Here is a 21,373-nt window from a genome sequence, read left to right on the forward strand (position 1 = left end):
TGGAATCATACTGGGAGTGACTGGAATCATACTGGGTGACTTGGAGTGACTGGGACCTTACTGGGGGCAAATGGTTCCATAATGAGAGTGACTGGGTTCATACTGGGATGATACTGGGAAGGACTGGAACCATACTGGGAGTGCCTGGAACTATTATAGGGGTGAATGGGAACACCTGGGAACATGCTGGGATCACGCTGGGATCACACTGGGAGTGACCAGGATGATACTGGGATCACACTGAGTGTAACTGGAAGTGACTGGGACCATACTGGGTGTGACTGGGAGCCACAGGGCCCATGCTGGGAGTGGCCTGGGGGGAACTGGGGGAACTGGCCCAGCTGGGGCTCAGGGTTGTTCTCCCCCAGGGCTGCCCCGGGTCCTGCTGCCACACCTGGCATCACAGAGCTGAGGGACAGGGGACAGCTGAGGGACAGGGCACAGGGACAGGGCACAGCTGAGGGACAGGGCACAGCCAGGGAACACAACCTGGACGAGGGACACTGAGCCCCAGCACTTTGGGCTGTTGCCCTTGGGCTCCCAGCACAGGCCCAGGGGCAGAATCCCCTCCAGAAACTGTTGTTTGCTTTCAGCTCTGCTCTGGAACATTCCCCAGGTGCCCCTGCAGTGGCTGCAGCCCAGCCGGGTGCCCGGGGCCACCAAAGCCGCTCCAGCAGTGCCCTCCTGCCCCGGGCAGGGCACGGAACACCCAAGGAAAGGCTCCTGCTGGGCTCAGGGCAGGGACAGGGCACTCCCCTGGTGCAGCTACAGGCACAGCAGAGCCAGCCTGGGCAAAGGATTGGGATCGATGTCCCATGGAATCCCAGCAGGGATTACTTCTCATTGCACTGCTCTCATTGGATTGGTTATCAATTCCAATCATTTCCCCATGGAATTCCCATGGCAGTGGGTTAGGGGGGAAATCCATCCATGGAATTCTCACCTGACTGGCATGAGAGTAAGATCTGGCCATGGAAATTCCATGGCAATTCCTGCATTCCCAAGTCCCCCATTCCTGAATCCCCCATTCCCATAGGAATTGCCCTTCCCTTCCCACACCCACCTTTGTGCTCCAGAGCCTCCCGACCATATCTGATGTATTTTGTGGGCCTTTCCACACAGGTGTGTCCCAGGTAACGCTTCATCTGCTCCACCATGATCCCTCTGGATTCCCAGCACCTCTGGGATATCCAGACGGCAGTGTTGGACACTGCAAAGCTCCCGGATCCCAGCTGGAAGGAGATGAAATCCCAGCCCTCATAGCCGTACTGGTGGGATCCATGGATGCTCTGTTGGACAGGAGGTCACAGCTGGAAACCCCCTGCACTGTGTGGAGACCTGGGAACGAGGAGAGAACAGACCCATGGAGTCATGTCCCAGCCCCTGGGAGCCCCTTGGAGCTCCCTGGATTCCCATCCCAGCCCCACAGATCCCCCCCCATCCCCAGAGATCCCATCCCAGCCCCTCAGAGTCCTCCATTCCCACAGATCCCAGCTCAGCCCCCGGCTCCCCCCACTGCCCCTGCTCTGGTTGTACCGGCCCCGTCTCCAGGTCACTGTCGGCCACGGGCCGGTTCCTGTCCTTGAGCAGGGTCTGGATATCCCAATATCCCAGCTCTGGCTGTCCCAATATCCCAGCTCTGGCTATCCCAATGTCCCAGCTCTGGCTATCCCAATATCCCAGCTCTGGCTATCCCAATATCCCAGCTCTGGCTGTCCCAATATCCCAGCTCAGCTCCCGCCCCCATCCCCGGTGTCTGTGCCTCCATCCGGCCCCGCTCGCTGCCGCAGCGCTCGCAGAGGGTCCCGTCCACGTCCCCCACAATCAAGGACTGGGGGACCCCCGGGCCGGGCTCTGACAGCGCCACTTCCAGGAACTGCAGGGAGTGGAGAACTGGGGGGAAACGGAGATTTGGGGGAGCTGAGGTGGCTGAAAGTGAGAGTTTGGGGATCCAGGGGGGTCCACAGGCCAAGGAAAAGGGGGACATGAAGAGATGGCAGAGCTGGGAAGGAGGTTCAGGGGCTGAGAGCCAAGGAAAGGGGGTGCAGGGACTGGGAGAGCTGGGATGGGGTGTCCAGGGAATCCTGTGCCCAGGAAAGGGGGTGCCAGGGCTCCTGAGTGTGAGGAAAGGAGGAGCTGGGAGCTGGGAAAGGCAGGAATGGGGGCCCAGGGGTCCCAGGTAGGGAAAAGGGTGGGGCTGGGGGCTGGGAGAGGAGGGGGCTGGGAACATGTTGAGTTCGTGCCGGATAAGGGGGTGCAGGGGGGTCTCAGTGCCGGGCAAAGGGGTAAAAGGGTGTCTTGGTTCTCAGGAATGGGGGTGCAGGGGGGTCTCAGGGTCACGGAAATGGGGGGGCAGGGATGGAGAGTAGAAGGGAGTTCCAGGGGTCCTTGAGCCCAGGAAAGGGGAGTCCAGGGTTTCCCAAAAAGGGGTACCAGGGTGGGGACACTCGGGGTGTTTGGGAAGGGGGAGTTCAGAGGGTCTCTGGTTTTGCACAAAGGTGGGGCTGGGGGCTGGGAAAGGCAGGAATGGGGGTCCAAGGTGTTCCAAGGCGTTCCAGGATCAGGCACACGGGAAATCTAGAGGCTGGGAGCAGGGAAAAGGGGAGCAGAGGGCCCTGATGTGCGGAAATGGGGGATTCAGGGGGGTCCCTGTGCAGGATAAGGGGAGCAGGGGGGGTCCCGGTGCCGGCAATGGCGATTCAGGGTCCCGGTGCCCGGGGTCCCACTTCCCCCTCGCCCGCCAGGAGCGCCCCCAGCCCCAGCGCTGGAGCCACCGCGCTGCTCCTCCTCACTCCCAGTATGATCCCAGTATGATCCCAGTAGGATCAGCCACCCAGGAGCTGCTCCCAGTATGATCCCAGTAGGATCAGTCACCCAGTATGACCCCAGTACAGCCCAGTCACTGCTGGCATCCCCCCACCCCTCTCTGCGTTCCGACCTGTCCCGGCTCCATCCCCGCCCCTCCCGCGGCTGCGGGGAGGAGGAGGAGGAGGGAGGAAGAGGCGGAGCGGCAGCGGGAGCAGCAGGAGGAGCGGGGAGGATGAACCGCGGGGCTCCGGCTCCGCCTGAACTCGCAGCACCCCGGGAGCGTCGCCCCCATCCCGCAGGTGCCCGGGCAGGGGGAGCTGGCCCCAAATATCCCGGGGCTCCCTGGGTTTGGGGTTTTTGGGGGGATGTTTGGAGCTGGCGGGGCTCCAAGGCCGAGCCGCAGCTGCCCTCGGGGGGACATCGGGGGTCCCCGGGAGGTGTTTTTGCGGGGTCCCGGTGCGGGTGGCGGCAGAGCCCCGGCGGGGCCGGGGGGATGCGGGTCCCCCCGCGGTGCGGGTTGGGCTTCCCGGCCGGGCCCTCCGAGCTCTGCCGGGGCCGCGTGGGGACCGCGCGGGAGCGGCGGGAGCGGCGGGGGGACCCCGGATTTGGGGAGCCCCGGGAGAGCCGCGGCTTCCCTGGGCGGGAGCGCAGAGAGAGGAGAGCCCCAGGAGCCCCAGCGGGGACCCCGAGAGGGGGGACCCCTGGCAGTGCCGGCACCCGGCAATGGGGGGTGCTGGGGCTGGAGGGGCGGCATGGCCGGGAAAGGGGTTCGGGGGTACCGGGGCCGCCAGGGGCTGCTCCCAGCAGGTGCCCAGTTCCTACCCCTGTGTGCTTCCAGTTTCCTGGGCACTCCCAGGATGAGCCCAGTCAGTCCCAGTATCACCCTGGTCACTTCCCCTCACTCCCTGCAGGATCCCTGTTTCTCCCAGGATGAGCCCAGTCATTCTCAGTCATTCCCCATTATGACGCTATTTGCCCTCAGCAAGTCCCAGTTGCTCCCACTTTTCTCCAGTGTGTTCCCACTTCTCCCAGTTGCTCCTAGTATAGTCCCAGTCACTCCCAGTATGATCCCAATATGAGTCCAGTATGATCCCAGTCTGCCCCAGCAGGGCCCCAGTCACTCACACTTGCCCCCAGCATGGTCCCAGTTGCCCCCAGCACATTCCCATAGGCTCCCAGTGTGGTCCCAGTCACCACCTGCATGTTCTTAGGTACTCCCAGTACATCCCAGTTGCCTGGAACATTCCCAGAGTCTTTGCCAGGCACTCCCAGTTACCTCAGCATGGTTCAGCTGCCCCCAGTTTTATCCCAGTCACTGCCAGTACATCCCAGTTGTCACCTGCATGACTCCTGTCATTCCTTGCTCCCAGTTGCTCTCAGTGTGTGTGCATTTGGCTCCCAGCATGGGCCTGGCAGCTCCCAGTAACCCCCAGTCAGGGTCCCTTGGCACCCACTGTAATCCCAGTATGATCCCAGTCACTCCCAGTATGATGCCAGTGCCCCCCAGTGTGATCCCAGCTGCTCCCTGTCAATGCCAACATGACCCCAGTAACCACCAGTATGATCCCTATGACTCCCAGTCTCTCCCAGTATATCCCAGTCACTCCCAGTCCCTCCCACTTCCTCCCAGTTACTTTCAGCATGATTCCAGTTGTTCACAGCCACTCCCAGTCAATCCCAGTATGATTCCTGTCACCCTCCATGGACCTGGCTCCTCCCAGTTTCACCCAGCATGGACCAGGCTGCTCCCACTGTGATCCCAGTATGATCCCAGTTGCTGCCAGAATAGTTGCAGTTGTTCCCAGTTCCTCCCAGTATGATCCCAGGTGTCCCTAGAATAGTCCCAGTCCCACTCAGCACGGTCCCACTCACTCTCAGCTGTCCCCAGCATGGTCCCAGCTGTTCCCAGTGTGGTTCCAGTCCCCCCAGTATGGACACAGACACTCCCAGTATATTCCAGTTGGCCCAGTATGGTTCTGGTGACCTCAGAATGATCACAGTCTTTCCCAGTTACTCCCAGTTGCCTCCAGCATGATCCCAGTTTCTGGAAGTTGCCCAAAGTGTGGTCCCAGTCGCTCCCAGTATGAACCCAGTTTCCCCATTTGTGGTCTCAGTCCCCTCAGCACGGTTCCAGTACCTTCCAGTTGGTCCCAGTTGCTTCCAATGTGTCCAGATTTTCCTCCCAACATGGGCCCAGTAGCTCCCAGTGACCCCCAGCCAGGATCCATTCACACCTGCTGGAATCCCAGTGGCTCCCAGGATGGTCCCAGCTGCACCCAGTCCCCCCCAGTATGGTTCCAGTCACTCCCAGTATGATTCCAGCCCTGCCCAGAATGACTCCCTGTCACTCCCAGTGTGGGCCCAGTTGCTCCCAGTCACCTCCAGCATGGTTCCAGTCACAGCCAGCACACTTCCAGTCATTCCCAGTATGATGCCAGCCAGTTCCAGTAGGATCCCAGTATGAATCCAGCATGGGCACAGCTGCTCCCATTATCATCCACTGTGGTTCCAGTTGCTCCCATTTACCCCCACTGTGGTTTCAGTCTCTCCCAGTGTATCCCAGTTGCTCCCAGCATGTTCCCAGTCACTCCAGTTGTTCTCAATTGCTTCCAGCCTGATCCCAGTTGCTCCAAGTAAGATCCAGTAGGATCCCAGTTGCCCCCAGCATGCTTTCAGTAGCTTTCTCTTCTCCCCAGTGTGATCCCAGTTGCCCCCAGTTGTCCCTTGTATCAACCCCATCACTCCCCATATGATCCCAGTCGCTCCCAGCATGGTCCCAGTCATGTCCAGTTGTCCCCGGTGTAGACCCACTCACTTCCACTCGCTCTCAGTTCTCCCCAGCATGGTCCCCGTTGTTCCCAGTCACCCCAGTAAGGTTACAGACATCCCCAGTAAATCCCAGTTGCCTTCAGCATCTCTGTGGTCATTCCCAGACACTCCCAGTGATCCCAGTAAGGTGCTTGTTATCCCAGTATGATCTCAGTCATGCCCAGTATGTCCCAGTTGTCTCCAGCCTGCATCCAGTCATTCCCAATTCCTCCAGTTTGCTTGCAGCATGATCCCAGTTTTTCTCAGTTGCTCCCAGTAGCCCAAAGTGGGATCCCAGTTGCTTCCTTTCATCACCAGTATGAGCCCAGTAACCTCCAGTATGATCCTTGTCACATGCCAGCACTCCCAGTATGGTCCCAGTATAATCCCAATAACTTCCAATCACTCGCAGTATGGTCCCAGTTGCCTCCAGCTACATCAGCCCAGTCAATCCCAGTATGATGCCATTTGCTCCCAGAGTGCTCCAAGTTGCTCCCAGTCACCCCCAGTACAGGGATGCTGTGCATGGTGTGTTCCCAGTCACTCTCAGACACTCCCAGTATTAGTCCAGTCCCTCCCAGTATGATCCAGAGATGACGCCAGTGTGCTCCCAGTCAGTGCCAATATGAACCAGTTGTGCTCCACATGGTTCCAGTTGCCCCTTTCACCCTCACTGTCCCTCCCAGTCTCTCACAGTGTCCCCCCGTTCCTTCCAGCATATTCCCACTCACTCCCAGTTCCTTCCAGTGCGATCCCATTTGCTCACAACCGCTCCCAGTCAGCCTCAGTGTCGTGGCACTCACTGCCAGTATGATCCCAGTCACCTCCAGCATGATCCCAGTATAAGCCCAGTCGTTTCCAGTCATCCCCAGCAGGCACCCAGTGACTCCCAGTTCTTCCCAGTTGCTCCTAGCATGATCCCAGTCGCTCACAGCTGCTCCCAGTCACCCTCATCATGCTCCCAGTCACTCCCAGTATATCCCATTTGCCCCCAGCATGGTCTCAGTTGCCCCTCGTAGGCTCCTACTCTGTGTCAGTGTGATCCCAGTATGATCCCAGTCTCCCTCGGGGTGACTGCAGTCTGCCCTGGCATGGGCCCAGCTGCTCCCAGTATGATTCCAGTACAATCCCAGCACAAACCAGTCCTTCCCAGTGCTGCCACTCCTGGCATCCCCGAGCCCTCTCTGCGTTCCCCCCTCCTGATCTCCTGAGAGGAGCCCCAAGGGCCGGCAGTGCCCAGGCAGGGTCCCCAGGCAGCCCCAGTTTGGATGTGCAGCCCCCAGTTTGCCCAGTTTGCCTCTCCTTTGGCCCGGGCCGGGTTCCCCCCTGGAACAGCGGCTGGGAGCAGCCGAGAGCCCCGCGCTGCCCATCCCGACCTGTCCCGGCTCCATCCCCGCTCCTGCCGCGGGCTGCCGGGGCTGCGGGAACGGGAACCGAGGGTGTCGCTGCTCCTGGGGGAGGAGGAGGAGGGAGGGAAGGGCAGGGATGAAGGAGGAGAGGGAGGTGGGGATGGGGAGGAGGAGGAGGAGGGGGGATGGAAGAGGAGGAGCGGCAGGAAGAGGAAGAGGAGGTTGAAAGGCGGATGGAGCAGAGCAGAGAGGAGCGCGCGGTCAGCCCTGCCTGAATTCGCAGCCCCCACCTGTGGGATCATCGCCCCCCATCCCGCAGGTGAGCGGGGAGGGGGAGCTCGGGCCAGGTCTCCTGGGGGGTGCCTGGGTTGGGTTTTTTGGGGAGATGTTTGGAGAAGGAAGAACTGCGAAGCTGAGCGGAAAAGGCCCCTTGGGGTGACTCCTTGGAGCCTCTGCAGCCCAGAGCAGAGAAGAAGGGGAGAAGGGAGCCCGGGAGCCCAAACAGCCCCGGCACCCCTGAATGGGGAGAGCCAAGAGGGGGGAGCTTTTGAGATTGCTGGGACTCCCGGCAGCCTGGGGAGGGCGGGCAGCGAGGAGAAGGGGGACCCCCAATCCAAGCGTGACCCCAGCAGCTGGGACAGGGGGGAGCCCCGAACAGCAAAGGGGAGGGAGCAGGGACGGGGAACTCCTGGGAGGCTTTTTCAGGGCTGGATCTCGGTGTTTGGGAGGTTTTTATGGAGCCCAGGTGGCCAGGGACTTCTAGGGATGGACTGGGACAGAGGGAGCTTCAAACTCAACGTGCTCATCCCTTGTTTTCCCCAAACCAGGATTTCCCATTCCCAGCCCCTGGGAGGCTGCGAGGAAGAGGAAGAGCCTCTCCTTGTCCTTCCTCCCCCAGGGCAGGAGCTGAGGATGGAGAGCAGGGAGGACAAATCCCCGCGGCAGAACCTGGTGGAAGTGGCCGTTTTGAGCGGCTCCATGGCGCAGGAACCCGATGGGGAGGAAAAGCCCCGGAGATCCCGCACGAGGAGGGGCTGCAAACGCAGATCGCGGGGATCTGAGGGGGAAAGACCCACCCTGGGCCGGGGAGGCGGCCGGAGATGGAGCCAGAGCTCGGAGCTGGGGGTCCCTGAGCAGCTCCATGATGGGGAGAAGCCCCACAGGTGCTCGGAGTGTGGGAAGAGCTTCAGGTGAAGCTCCAACCTGATCATGCACCAGAGGATCCACACTGGGGAGAAACCCTACGAGCGTGGGGAGTGTGGGAAGAGCTTCAGCCACAGCTCCAGCCTGATCGTGCACCAGAGGATCCACACTGGGGAGAGGCCCTACGAGTGTTCCAAGTGTGGGAAGGGGTTTCAGACCAGCTCCTGTCTCCTCCAGCACTATCGCGTTCACAGGGAGGAGAGGCCCTTCTGCTGCCCCGACTGCGGGAAGGGATTCAGGTACAACTCCACCTTCATCACCCACCGGCGCATCCACACTGGGGAGAGGCCCTACGAGTGTGGGGAGTGTGGGAAGAGGTTTCAGACCAGCTCCAGCCTGATCGTGCACCAGAGGATCCACACTGGGGAGAAGCCCTATGAGTGTTCCAGGTGTGGGAAGAGGTTTCAGACCAGCTCCGATCTCCTCAAGCACTATTGGGTTCACACAGAGGAGAGGCCCTTCCGCTGCCCCGACTGCGGGAAGGGATTCAGGGACAACTTCACCCTCATCCAGCATCGCCGCATCCACACTGGGGAGAGGCCCTACGAGTGTGGGGAGTGTGGGAAGAGATTCTCACAGAGCTCTCACTTGACCCGACACCAACGGAGGCACCGGTAAGGGAAGCCCTGCGAGTGCCTCGAGTGCGAGAAGAGCTAAACTCCATCCCCCACTGGAGGACCCACATTGGGCACAGCCCTGGTGACCCACATTCCCTGTCATCCATGTTGGGAACACACCTGGCTGCTTCTCCTTTTGTGTTGACCTTCATTTTTTTCTCTTCTCAATCGCTCTGCACTCCAAAAGCCAAGAGGGATTGATCTTTCACCTCAAAACCACTCACATCCTACTGAAAACAACTGAATTTTAACCCACAGAGCCTCAATCCCACCTCAAATTGTTTGTTCCCACCTCAAAAAAAACCTCAATCCCACGCCAAACTCACTCAAATCCACAGCTGCCTGGGAGGAGATTGGGAGAAGTGGGATCCCAGTTTGGAGCAGTGAGATGGGGATGGTATGGGGCTGGGTGGCTGGGATGTATTTGATAGCAAATAAAACTTTCAGACTTAGTGATTTCTTTGCCGTTCATCTCCAGTCCATGGCAGTTCTGTTTTTCAGGGCAACACCTTCTCAGCTGATTGTGTTTGTGTCCTCCTTTCCCTCCCACCTCTCTTTACCTGCTCTGTTTCTCTCTCCGTGTCTCCCTTGACCCAGGGACCTCCAAAGACCCTCCCCCAATTTAATTTCCTCAGGGACCACCCAAGATCCTTCCCTGATTTAATTGAATCCTCCTCTAATTTAATTGCCCCCTCTGCCCCCAATGACCCACCCCTGATTTTTTAATTATTTTATTTCCCAATTATTATTTTAATTCTTAGTTCAGGAGCTGAAGTTATGGAGGCCAGCAGTGAAATGTCTCTGTAGGATTTTGCTCCACTTGGCTTTCAGCCCCTCCTCAAGAGCTCTGCCTTCGAGGGCAAAGGGAATGTCTTTTCCTGGCTGGGAGCTGAAATTCCAGACCTCTGGAATGTGTGCAGGGCCATATAGACTGGGATCAACCAGAGATTGGGATCAAATATGCACTGAGATCCTGTGGTCTAGGATCAACTAAGGACTGGGATAAATTAGGGACTGGGGCCCTACAGACTGGAATGAACTGAACTGGGATCAAATACGGACAAGGATCAAACATGGACTGGGATCCTATGGACTGGTATCAACAAGGGACTCGGATAAAATAGGGACTGGGATCCTACAGACTGGGATCAATTTGGGACTGAGATTATATGGACTTGGATCAACTGGAGACCTGGATCAACTACGGACTGTGTTCAAATAGAGACTGGGATCAGATGTGGATTGGGATCCTATGGACTGGGATCAAATATAGACTGGGATAAAATTGGGACTGGGATCAGATATGGACTGGGATCATATGGCCTGGGATCATATGTGTTGGGGAAGCTCAAATAGGAAAGCCTTATAAATATGACTGCCTGGCAAAAGGTTTAGAAAATACAGAGACTGAGATGGTAACAAGTTGTGACATACCAAACCGTAGTTACTGCACAAGTAGAACACAATCGTACAGCCGGGATGAAGACAATCCCCCCTTCTGGTTGAACAATGCCCTTACCTACAGGTAGGTCCAAGGGTCAAATGGACTGTTGGATCTCACCCCAATGTATGGTTCATCCCACACCTGTAACCCTCCCCTGAAGCATCAGGAGTCTGTGACCCCATTGGCCTGAGTCTTGTTCCAGCCCACCTTGAAGCCCCTGACAAGGAGTCCCTGAGGAGCCAAACGCTCTCTTGGAACTTCCCTTCTCTTGGAACTGCCCCTCTCCTGGAACATCCTCTTGGGATCCTCTCTTATCTCCCTCTACCCCTTGCCTCTCCCTTCCCTCATGCCCTCGGGCCTGCCACGGGTCAGGTCTGGTGACACCAAGCAGGGCCTTTCACCCTCTCTAATAAACCAGATATTCTAAGGGCAGCCTCCAGAGATCTCTTGTCTCCATCCACCCAAACCATCCTGGAGTCCAGCGTCCTCGCAATATGGACTGGGATCAACTAGGGACTGGGATCAAATACGGACTGGGATCAAATATAGTCTGGGATAAAATAGGGACTGGGATCAAATAGGGACGGGGATCAACTAGAGATTGGGATCAAATATGGAACTGGGATCCTATGGACTGGGACAAACTGGACTGGGATTATATGGAATTGAGATCCTATGGAACAGCATAAACTTTCTAACATGACGCATATAATATTCATTGTAACACTTGCGAAAAGCCAATTATAAATATGCATTTGTCACAATCTCTCCTCTTATTCTTTATAAATCATTTGGCTTGAGCAATATTTCTTATCCTCTTGCATTCTTTGGACTCTGTTGGTAATCAAATAAAACATGGGATTAAACAAAGAAGAAATATCAAAACACTTGTAACACATAAAAGGAAGAATCCTAATTTCTTCCACCATCCCATTCTCAATACATTACCCCACCTGTTAGTTTTTAACATTATTTACCCTTTGTTTTTTTTTGGACTGATACCAGGGTCATAATTTTTTTCTGATATCCTTTGTTTTTTCCAGGATGACGCCCTCATTGCCATCTATTTTCAACAATCTGTACACCCCATTCTTTAGCCAATAAATAGCGTAAAGCCAACCTATTTTAATACACTGCAGTTATAGTTTGGCTTTGCTGACTCAATATTAATTCCAGTGCCTGAGCAGCTTTGTTTGTTATCTCCTCTATAACTGCTTGGAGTCCTATAATACGATGCAGTATATAATTTGGGGTTAATACAGAGCTAGACTGTTGTGCTGGTTTCACCTTTTTGTTTACTAATTGCCTTTTTACCGAATCTTGGACTATATCTCTAAGATCAAATGTAAAACAAATCCATCTCTCTCCGTTTGGACATTCAATGCCCCAAGTATTACTACTTTTCCCTAAATTCCTTGTAATCCAATATTTTTCCCCATTTTGCCTGCAGGTACTCAGTTTGGGTGGGTCTGTGGCTGTTGGCATGGGTGTGTGTAACAAAAAGGAACTTTGGTTCCTTTCCATGTAATACTTTCTGTAGCATTTGGGACATGATCTTGCTGGTATCTCAGAAGGGAAAAGACAACAAATGAGAGACAGAAACAGGAATGACAGAGGTCTGGCATGGCTTATACCCCCACCTCCCCTGCCTGTGGGGTTGCTTCCCACAGCAGGTACGTGTGATCTTCTCGGTGGTGAGTACAGTGCTCAGTCCAGGCTTGCCCTCTGTTTCCCTTGTCACTCCTTTTTACTCATTGTTTTAGGCAAGTCCTTTTCGACACTCCTTAACTGTGGTTTCCCACCGTTCCTCAGGTATCTCTCACTCAACAGGCACTAATAATCCATCCACAAAACAAAGTTATTACTTCAGTGATTTTGGGTTCTATCTGTATAGGGAATTGATTCAGTACTTGATACCTCTTGCAACAAGAACATAGATTTTGTGAGCTACAACACCAATTATTCCCATAATTTGAACATTCACTTGTAACCCAGCTAGCGTGTCCAGTATTGGGATGAATCACATAAAATATACAGTATAGTACTGATGGCAATTTCCCTTCTTCCCTGTACAAGCCACAGGCTGAGGCCAGGCTATAAGAACTCTTTGACTGAAACACTCCCGATCCTCCTGTTTGAAGTGGCAGTGTTCCTCTGCCAAGGAGGTGTTGGAGGCGTCTCAGGGTTTATTCAGGCCGGGCTTAGAACCAGTGATGCAAGCTTTGCATTATTTCTCAGTGAGGTGTTATTCTTTGTACCTGCCTTGGGTCATTTGTGTCTTCCCAAACCATTACCACCCAGTCCTGGTTGGAAGTCAGTTTGGTATCACCCGGTTTAGATGTGATAGTCCATTCCTCAAGTTTCTTCACAAGTCCTTTGGTTTTGCTGGCATGAATTCACCCTCTTTCCGTGGTTTGGATTGCTGCTTCAGTGGTACCTGGAAAGGATTTCTTAATAGCACAGTGTTAAAAGAAAAACAATACTGCATTAACTTTTACCATTAGTTTTCTTTAAAACTTTCTGAGTTTAACTAAACTCTTTTTCTACAGGCACTTCTTCTTCTTGTATCCAGCTGTGTTAATATCTGCAGAGACCAATTCTTCTTCCTGTGAGCTATAATTAGTTAAATAAAAAAGACCAGGCCAATTTTAACATGAGATGTATCACATCTCTTGCCTTTTACTTTTTGGGTAACATTTAACTGTTTTAGTCTTACAGACTCATTCTTCAGAACAAAAGCCTTCTCTTCTTAACAACAGCAATCAGAAAGAAAAAAGAAATCTTGCTTAAGACAATAGACCACTTTGTGAGAGTCACAATCTCTGCCTTGATCTTATCTCTACTGGTGGTCCTGTTCACAACCTTGGGTTTAACTCTGTCCTTCCCCACTTCCCCCGTCCTTGTTGTCACTCTGCCTAGCAGGAATGGGGGAGAACTTTCAGATAGCTGTGGCTGAGGGGACCTTGGGGGTGTATTTTGCTCTCCCCTTCGCTCTCTTTCTCTCCTCTCTCCCTTTCTATCTCTTTCTCTTTTTTTTTTCTCTCTTCACATTTCAGCAGCCACATTCCAATATCAGTCCACTTTCTAACATTAATCCCACATCCTGGAGAGGTGAGTCTGCCAATCACCTCTCCCCCCTTTTTCAACTTCCTTACAAAGTAAATTACTCTTGTTAAGCGTGTTCTGCAGGCCTGTAATTCACGGCACCCTCCACCAAGGCTACCAGCCACTCACAGCTGACAGTGCAAAAATAAAGACTTGGTTTGCCATCACAATTTTTCCATTCACAAGCTTGAAAAGGTTGCAGGAACAAAGTAAACAACAACTTACTTCCAAAGTGACCCTGCCTGCACCAAAACAAATTTAAGGCAATGCTAGTTAGTGCAATGCAATTTGCAACGAAGCCAAGGTTTGATTTGGGAAGGGCATCTGAGGACACAGAGCATGAGTTTTACAAATCTGTATTTTGAAGAGGGAATGGACAAAATATGAATAGAGTTGAGGGCAGGGGGAGGACAGCAAGTGAGGAATTTTTCTCTGCAACACTCTCTTTTTGACTGCCAGGAAACACTCTCTAAAGAGGTTCCTACGGTACAAACAATAACTGGGTGGGAAGAGGCGCTCCTGAATTCAAGCCTTAATGTCATAATAGGAAACTGCCCCTGAGCACTGCAGTGCTGGAGCACCCTGCCTGCAAACTCACCAGAGGCAAGCCACTGCTGCCACGCTGCAGGGCTGCCTGCAGCACAGAGGGAATCATGGCCAAGCCCTCCCTGCAGGCCTGGGTAATCCACACAGGGAGCCCAAAACTTCCCCACAGCTCTCTAACTCATTCAATAAATAAACCTACAGCAAGCAGAGATCCCCCCACCATCTTTTTAATGTGTATGTGTCACACACCCACAGTGATGCTGAAAGTAAAAAAATTAACAGCTTACATTAGAAGATACTGAAACCTTTTCTTCACCTCGCTTTGTAGGTTCCCTTTTCTATATGTAGCCACCTCCAAGTCTGGGGAAAAACTGAGCCCTATTTTTCAGAAGTCTCATGCATGAACAACTCTAGCTGCTGTTCCAGCTACACTGCAAGTAGTTGGCACTTCCAGAAAAAATAACAAACAAACAAATAAAAAAAAAACGAAGAAAGCAAAACACATTTGGGTACATGAAAAAGGACTGGCTGGAAGAAAAAATGTTTCTCATTGACCTACCAAGCAGCTGGTGTTACCTTTAGTTTAACTTTACACACTGAGAACCACTTGAGTGAACAGCCTGCATCAACTCAAAATAAATTAATGGCAGGTTTTGCTATGTCACAGCTGTAAACTAGTTTCTCAGTCCTAGAGTACAGTGAGTTATGTATTTCAAGATAAAAATCACAATGCAAATTGGAATAAATTTCATACTGCATGAGGTGTGCACACAATTGATTTACCTCCAAAAGTCAGTTTATGATTTTCCTCTACCAGGATTGCAGTAGCTGCTATAGCTTGAACACACACTGGCCACCCTTGATTTACTGGATCTACAATCTTTGATAAATAAGCCACGGGTCTCTTTACTCCTCCCCACTCCTGAAACAAAACTCTAAGAGCTACTCCCTTTTCTTCATTTATGTACAGATGAAAGGGTTTTGCTAGTGAAGGTAAGCTTAAAGTTGATATTGGGGCTAGTTTTAACTTCAGTTTTCTTAGTTTTTCACCATCTTCTTTGCTCCAGTTTATATAATTTCCTCTGTCAGTTTATTCACACAAAAATTTTACTGCCTGTGTGCATCCTTAAATCTACAATATCCCAATAATCCGAGTATTTTTCTGTTTTCCCCCTTTGAAGAGGGAGGGGGAAGGGATAGAATTCCTGTGATTCAGTCTGGGTTGAGCTTCTGACTACCCTTACTAATCACATTGGGTGCCTCCTGGATTGCCCCCGGAAAGAGCCCATCTCTGCAATGAGCCACGTTTTTTCATTTGTAAATGAGGTCTTTCTTTCTCTGCCATCTGTGGTTTCTGCAGCCCCGGCTGCTGCTTCTGGTCTTTTAAAATTTTAAGGATCTTTTTGTACAAGCACAACTGACTTGATGTATATTTTACATAAGCACAAATTATTCCATAACATATATTACAATGGGGCTGCAGAGATCCCCCTGCAGGTCCGTGGGGATGCAGAGATCCCCCTGCAGGTCCGTGGGGATGCAGAGATCCCCCTGCAGGTCCGTGGGGATGCAGAGATCCCCCTGCAGCCCCTGGAGGAGCCAGGCTGGAGCTCGGGGATGCCTGAGAGGAGGCTGTGACCCCGTGGGCAGAGGGGCCCCGCTGGAGCAGCCTGGCCTGGCAGGACCGAGCCCGTGGCACAGTGACCCACGCTGCAGCACTTGGAGGGGGCTGTGCCCCAGGGCATGGACTCGGCTCGGAGAAGTTCCTGGAGAAGTCTCGGCTGGGAGAGAGCGCAGGGTGCAGCAGGGAACGACTCCTGTCCCTGAGCAGAGGGAGAAGCCGCGGGGGATGAGCTGAGCATGGCCCCATTCCCTGTCTCCTGCCCTGCCGGGGGAGGAGGTGCAGCTGGGAGCAGGGAGCCGTGGGGAAAGCTGCATTTAAGGCTCTGCACTGACTTCTCCTCATCCTGCTCTGAGTCTTTGGAGTTTTCTGCCAGAAATCTCTCCCCTCCCCCGCTCACCCACAGGGCTTTGGGCAGGTTTCCCTTTTTGGGGGCAATCAAAGCCAAGCACCGATGCACTAATGAGGGGCAGGAGAAGGGAGGCTCCCGGGCTTCCCGCAGAGCCGGAGGCACGGAAGGCGCAGGGCCGGGAAAGCCGTGGCGGGAGGTGCGGAGAAGTTTGTTTGTGTGGGCAGCTCAATCCCGCCTCGGGCCCGGGCCCGTCCCGGGGCTGTTGCTCATCTCCGGCTTTGCCCTCACGCAGCGCGGGGGGCCCTGAGAGCGCGGGGCGAGTCTGGGCCGTGCGCAGAGCCCGCCCCGAGCTCGCTGCCATTGGCCGCTGGTGCCGTCAGTCGTGGTTGCGGCGCGCTGATTGGTGGGAGCGGGGCGCAGCACGGCCCCGGCGGCGGGCTGAGGGCGGCCGTGGGCGGGCAGCGGCGCCATTGGCGCCAGGAGCGTCTGTGCGGGCCCGGGAGCGGCGGCAGCGGCCGGAGCGCGGTGAGGCGGCGTCGGCGGAGCTCGGAGGCGGCCCCGGCGCAGGTGGGAGCCGCGCTGGGTTCTGCGGGGGCTCGGGGCTGGCTGCGGGCGGAGGGGGCGGCAGGGGGCTGCGGCGGGTCGGTGGTGCCGTGTCCGGCCCGTGCTGGCCCCGGGCTGAGGGCGCGGCGGGAGCGGCTGCCCGCGGTCTCCTTCCCGCCGGGGCCTGGGCAGGAGCCGCTGCCGGAGCAGCGCTGGCTCGGCCCGGCTGCTGTGGGTAGGACCGAGGGGGCTGCCCCGCGGCCGGGAGCGTGCGGGGAAATTCCCGTCGCCGGAGGTTTCTGTGGCCGGAGGAGAGCGAGGAGTCCTGTAAAAGTGACTTTATTGCCGAGCAGGGGGAGAGGCCGTGGGGCATTTGCCGTGCGCTCTCTGCCATGGTTGTAGTCCGCAGCCTCCTTTTTATCCTCATTTTCCCGGCCGCATCTCCCTCTGCCTTTGCCCACCGGCTGAGGTCCTTGGAAGGTTCAGACTTCCCGATGCGCCTGCTGCCTGTCCTCGTTAATATGCACCCTCCTTTTGTATAACAGCCGATATTCATGGCTCTCTTAAGCCTTTGTTCTTCTCCTCGAAGTTTGGGAATGTAGCGGGACTTTGAGCAGCTGTGTGGGTCAATTTTTGACATTTATTGGAACTGATGGTTTCTCTCGTTACTTCCTTATCTACAAGTGCCTGGCCCTATCTCCAGTCAGATTCACTCCTTGACTCTGTTTTGTTCTTCCCGGGTCCTCTTTGGTTTTGGGATTATTCTCGGTGCCCTCATTCCCTGTCCTTTTGTAGCCGTTTGTGGATCAGGAGGCCTGGCTGCCACCTGCATCCCCTGGCTCAGCTGCTGGATGAGCTGCACTGCCAAGGTGTGGAGCATGGTAAAAAGATGAGAGTTGCTGCAGCACAGAAGAGGAGAAGCAGCATTCGTTTAACCCCTGGTGTGCCGGGGAGCCACGAAAGCGTGTCCCATTCCCATCCTTTCCATGTTTGGACCAATACATAAACTGCTCTCCTTTTTCCTTTGTTATGTTTCTCAGCACTTTTCCTTTGTCATCTCTTTGCCCACAGCAGTTTGAGCCATTTAGTTTTGCACAAACTCCCTTTTTTTTTCTCACAGATAATCTGATCCCATCCCCATGTGAAATGTTGTGTTCCTCTTTCAGTGGATTGGTCAGCAGGAAGGTCAGGAGCTGGAGCTGTCTGGTTGGTTCTTCTTTTGAGGACAGCTTTTAATCTAATGATGCCATTGAAATGATAAATGGGTTCTCTGTCTCCTGATATGAATTGGTTTGGGTTCCCAGGGGCTGGTCCATGGTGTTGTAGGATTTGTTCTGGTGGCCCTTCATCTTTTCCCCATTTTTGGGTGCTCCCTCAAGCTGGGGCTGCATCAATATACCACATTTTTCTAATTACATCATCAAATACTTGAATTCCAACTAATTTCCCTGGACTTGTTCTAGCAAAAGCCCCAGTGCTCTGATACACCCTGTACAGCACAGACAGTGGCAGCAGATGTTGGAGTGGACCGAGGGATGATCCCCCCCCTTATTTTAGTGAAGTTTTCACAACATTCTCCATTTGCTGTTTCCCTTTGCAGCCTCAGCCATTTCTGTTTCAGAGTCAGATCCTCACCATGGGCTCTGCCTTCAGCCGTGCAGATTCCATCTGTGCAAGCAGGCAGAGCTTGGGGTGAGGGGCAGAGGGAATCAGCCAATTCCTGCCCCAGGCAAGAAGAGCCAGGTACATTGTCCCCACTCTGCCCCAGCAGTGTTAATTTGCATTTCTAAAGCTCCTCTCCTGGGTGCCTGGAATGCAGCTTCTCTTCCAGAGCAGCTTCAGCAGCCTCACATGTGCCCCCCTAAAACCTGCTGCTTTTTTTTTTTCCCTTCAAATCCTCTGTTTAATGTTTATGAGTTAAAAGGGCACCTTTAAATCTCTTCTAGTTTTGCAAAATGCAGCCTAAAGGTGAATGTCAAAAAACCCTGACCAAAATTTTGGCATCGCTAAAAGCGAAACAAAAACACACAAAAAAGTTCCAAGGCCATTAATTTTTTTCTCGTTCTTCTCAGAATAAAAACCCATTCTCACATCCCTGGCCAAACCTAACCAGTGATATAGAGGTAGGATTATTTTTAAAAATATTCTCATGCTATATACTTTGCACTGAAGCTGCAGGAAAAAGAAAAACTCCACCAATATGTTTAGTGTTAGAGTAAAGGCATTTCTTGACTCTGGCCAGGATGTGCAACAGAAATCATTCCATCTCCACATAGCCCGGGTGTGCAGAGAAAATCGTTCCATGACACATGGATTTTACTCGATTTCTCCCTAATTTAATACAGTCTAAAGCAATCTAAATCCACTGGTTTAATGTTCTGTAGTTTCAAGTTGTGCAGATTTCTTTGCTTCAGCTGTTAATGAGGTGGGAAGTGCTGGATTTCCTTCTCAGCCTTTTGCAGACCAGGTGTCTGCAGCCCTGGCAGTGTCTGGGGTAGGTGTTGGTTGCTGTTTGCTGCTGGGGTTGAAGGTTTGCTGCTGGGTGTTATCTTTGTGGGTATCTTTTGGGCCATTCCCAGTGTGTTGAGATGTTAAACTCATCTCCATTGAGTGGTGTAACATCCCTTAACAAATTCTTTAACATTTCTTCCCCCAAGGCCAAGGCAAAGCAAGCCTGAGTAGAGAAATGAAAGGTTAACAATGTTAAAGTCTATGAGCTGGTGTATTTTCCATCAATGCCATGGCAGGCAGGGCAGTGTGTGAGTGTAAGTGAGAGCCAGAGTGGAATTGTCCCGTGCTCTTGCCCAGCAGCTGTGGCAGGGCAGGCCCAGAGAGCGCTGAAGCTGCAGCAGTGGCAGCAAGGGCTGTCCCCGGTGGCTGGAGCTGCCAAAGGAGGGTGGCCAGGCCGAGGATTTCAGCAGAGGATGTGTGGGCCGATGTCCTGCTTGGATGTTGGCAACAGCAAAGTGCCAAGGCAGGCTCTGTGCCAGCCCAGCTTCCTGGGGGAGAGATTGCACCAGAGACAGGATTCTGGCCACAGACTGCTTCAAATGTGCATCCCTTATCTCCACCCTGCACCAGGTAGAGAATTCCCAGGGTAAGGAATTCCCGAGATCAATTCCAAGGGGAAATGATTGAATATCTGCCCTGGGTCTGGCTCTTCTTCTTGCCCAAGCCAATGGCAAAATCCGTACCCATGGCATCTTGGTTTCTATCCCCAGCTTCCAAAGGTGTTTCTTTCTTTCCCCTTTCATTTTTTGTACCCAGCCTGAGCTCTGGGGGTGCCAGGGGCTCTGGAGGTCCCATTGTATTCCTAAAGCTGCCATAACCCCCTGGAGGATCTTTCCTGTAAAATGAGCTCTGCTCTCTGAGTCTTTGACTTCCACAATCCCTTTTATATGAATTATTTCTTTCAGTGGTTGCTGAGCAATCAGAATTGCTTTTGCCCCCCTGTTAGGTGAGATGGTGTCACCAGAAGATATTGAAGCCTTCGTGCTCAGGGCATGTCAGTGCCAGGCTCTTACAAGCACACACAGCTGTGCCGGTTGAGCTGACCATGGGGGGTAACCTGGGCTTTGTCTGATTCCCTTTCCTCAATAACAGCGTGTCTTGGAACTCTTTTCCCTTCTGCTGCCCTTGAAGAGCCATCCACAAAGACATTTTCTGCCTCAGGCCAGGCAATGTCTCCTGAATCTCCCCCAGGCTGGGTCTGGAGCTGTGTCACTTGAATGCAGTGCTGGGTTTCTTCCCAGCCCCTCTGGGGGCTGTTCAAACAGGAGGCTGGGCTAAACCCTTCCCCTGTCCTCAGTTCTGAATCCTCCTGTGCCACTGAACAAGTTTCACACTGTAATAACCGAGCACTGCTCATCCATTGCGAGGCTCTTTTGGTTATCAAAGCTTGAACTTGATGGCAGACTGGAACAGTTGGAGATCCTGTTGTCATCACGTTTTGGGCCTCGGTTCCCGTTGAAGCTGTGGCTGCACAATTCTGCAGGCAATGAGGCCACTGTGGCCACTGGGTGAAACTTGTTGGCCCAGGAATTCCTTTGGCATGGCCCTGTTGAACATTTACCTACATTTTTAATTTCTTTTCTGAGTCTGGAAGAGCCACAGCTGAGGCATCAATATTTTTGGGTATTCATTTTCCTAAGTTTTATTCACTTTCTCCTGTCCATACCACAGCATGGAGGCTTTCTGAGTTTAAAAAGTCCTACAATGTTCTGGCTGGAACAAAGAATCCTCAATGCAGGCTGTGTAATTCCCTGTTAATCCTCAAAATTTTTGCAGCTCCTTTTTGGTCCTGGGAAAAGTTACTTCTGAGCTTGCCCTGACCTTCTCTGTGTGAATGCACCAGGAATCTTTAGTCCCTGCATTTCCCAAATATTTAACACTTTTCTCCACCCTTTGCCTTGTTTTTTCTTTTCAAATACTCAAAGGCTTTTTCTACCACTTGTTCTTGTGGTCCTCATTGGAGCCATCTGATTCCCTGAGTGGCAGGATAGGAGTGCTGTAGGGAGACATCCCTGGCTCCAAAAGCCCTGCCTTTAGCAGGGACTCCATACCAGGCTGTGAGCCCTTCCTTCCCTCCCCTGGAACAGGGTGTTGCTTTTAGCCCCCACTTGTCCTGGTTGCTTCCAAGTAATTTGGAGAGGCTCCACATCAAATTTTCCCTCTTTCCCTGGGGCTGCCCACACCTCTGGGTTCCCTTCAGCATAGGCCTTGCCAGACATTGGACACAAAGGTACAGCAGCAATAGCCTCTGTATCACCTTTTACAGTATTACAATGCCACCATCAAATTCCTTCCTAGTTAATAACAATCACAGTAGGAAGAGAAAGAAATTGGTTTATTTCAAACCTATCCCCCACAGCTCCTAAGAGTGATTGAACAAATTATACCAGCTTAGCTTTTCCATTTATTCCCTTAACAATGAAAACATTCCTTTACAATGTTCCCCCCTTAGGTGTAAGATTCAGA

General features: G+C 53.2%; 3 protein-coding genes across 3 annotated transcripts in view; 2 read left to right on the plus strand and 1 right to left on the minus strand.

Annotated features, from left to right (window-relative positions):
* Positions 1-9,209, plus strand: part of LOC140680909 (uncharacterized) — a 692,735-nt gene extending 683,526 nt beyond the window's left edge. Inside the window, exon 2 of the mRNA XM_072919812.1 lies at positions 7,864-9,209. Coding sequence (XP_072775913.1) covers positions 8,175-8,786 — 612 coding nt within the window. The 5' untranslated portion in view covers positions 7,864-8,174 and the 3' untranslated portion in view covers positions 8,787-9,209. The remainder of the gene's footprint in view (positions 1-7,863) is intronic.
* LOC100226816 (uncharacterized) overlaps positions 1-21,373 on the minus strand; it is a 1,189,242-nt gene that overhangs the window by 178,267 nt on the left and 989,602 nt on the right. The window lies entirely within an intron of this gene.
* Positions 1-21,373, plus strand: part of LOC140680956 (olfactory receptor 14J1-like) — a 38,531-nt gene that overhangs the window by 8,577 nt on the left and 8,581 nt on the right. The gene's annotated exons all lie outside the window — the stretch shown is intronic.

This window comes from Taeniopygia guttata, chromosome 30 (genome assembly GCF_048771995.1).
Source record: "Taeniopygia guttata chromosome 30, bTaeGut7.mat, whole genome shotgun sequence".
Taxonomy (NCBI): Eukaryota; Metazoa; Chordata; class Aves; order Passeriformes; family Estrildidae; genus Taeniopygia; species Taeniopygia guttata.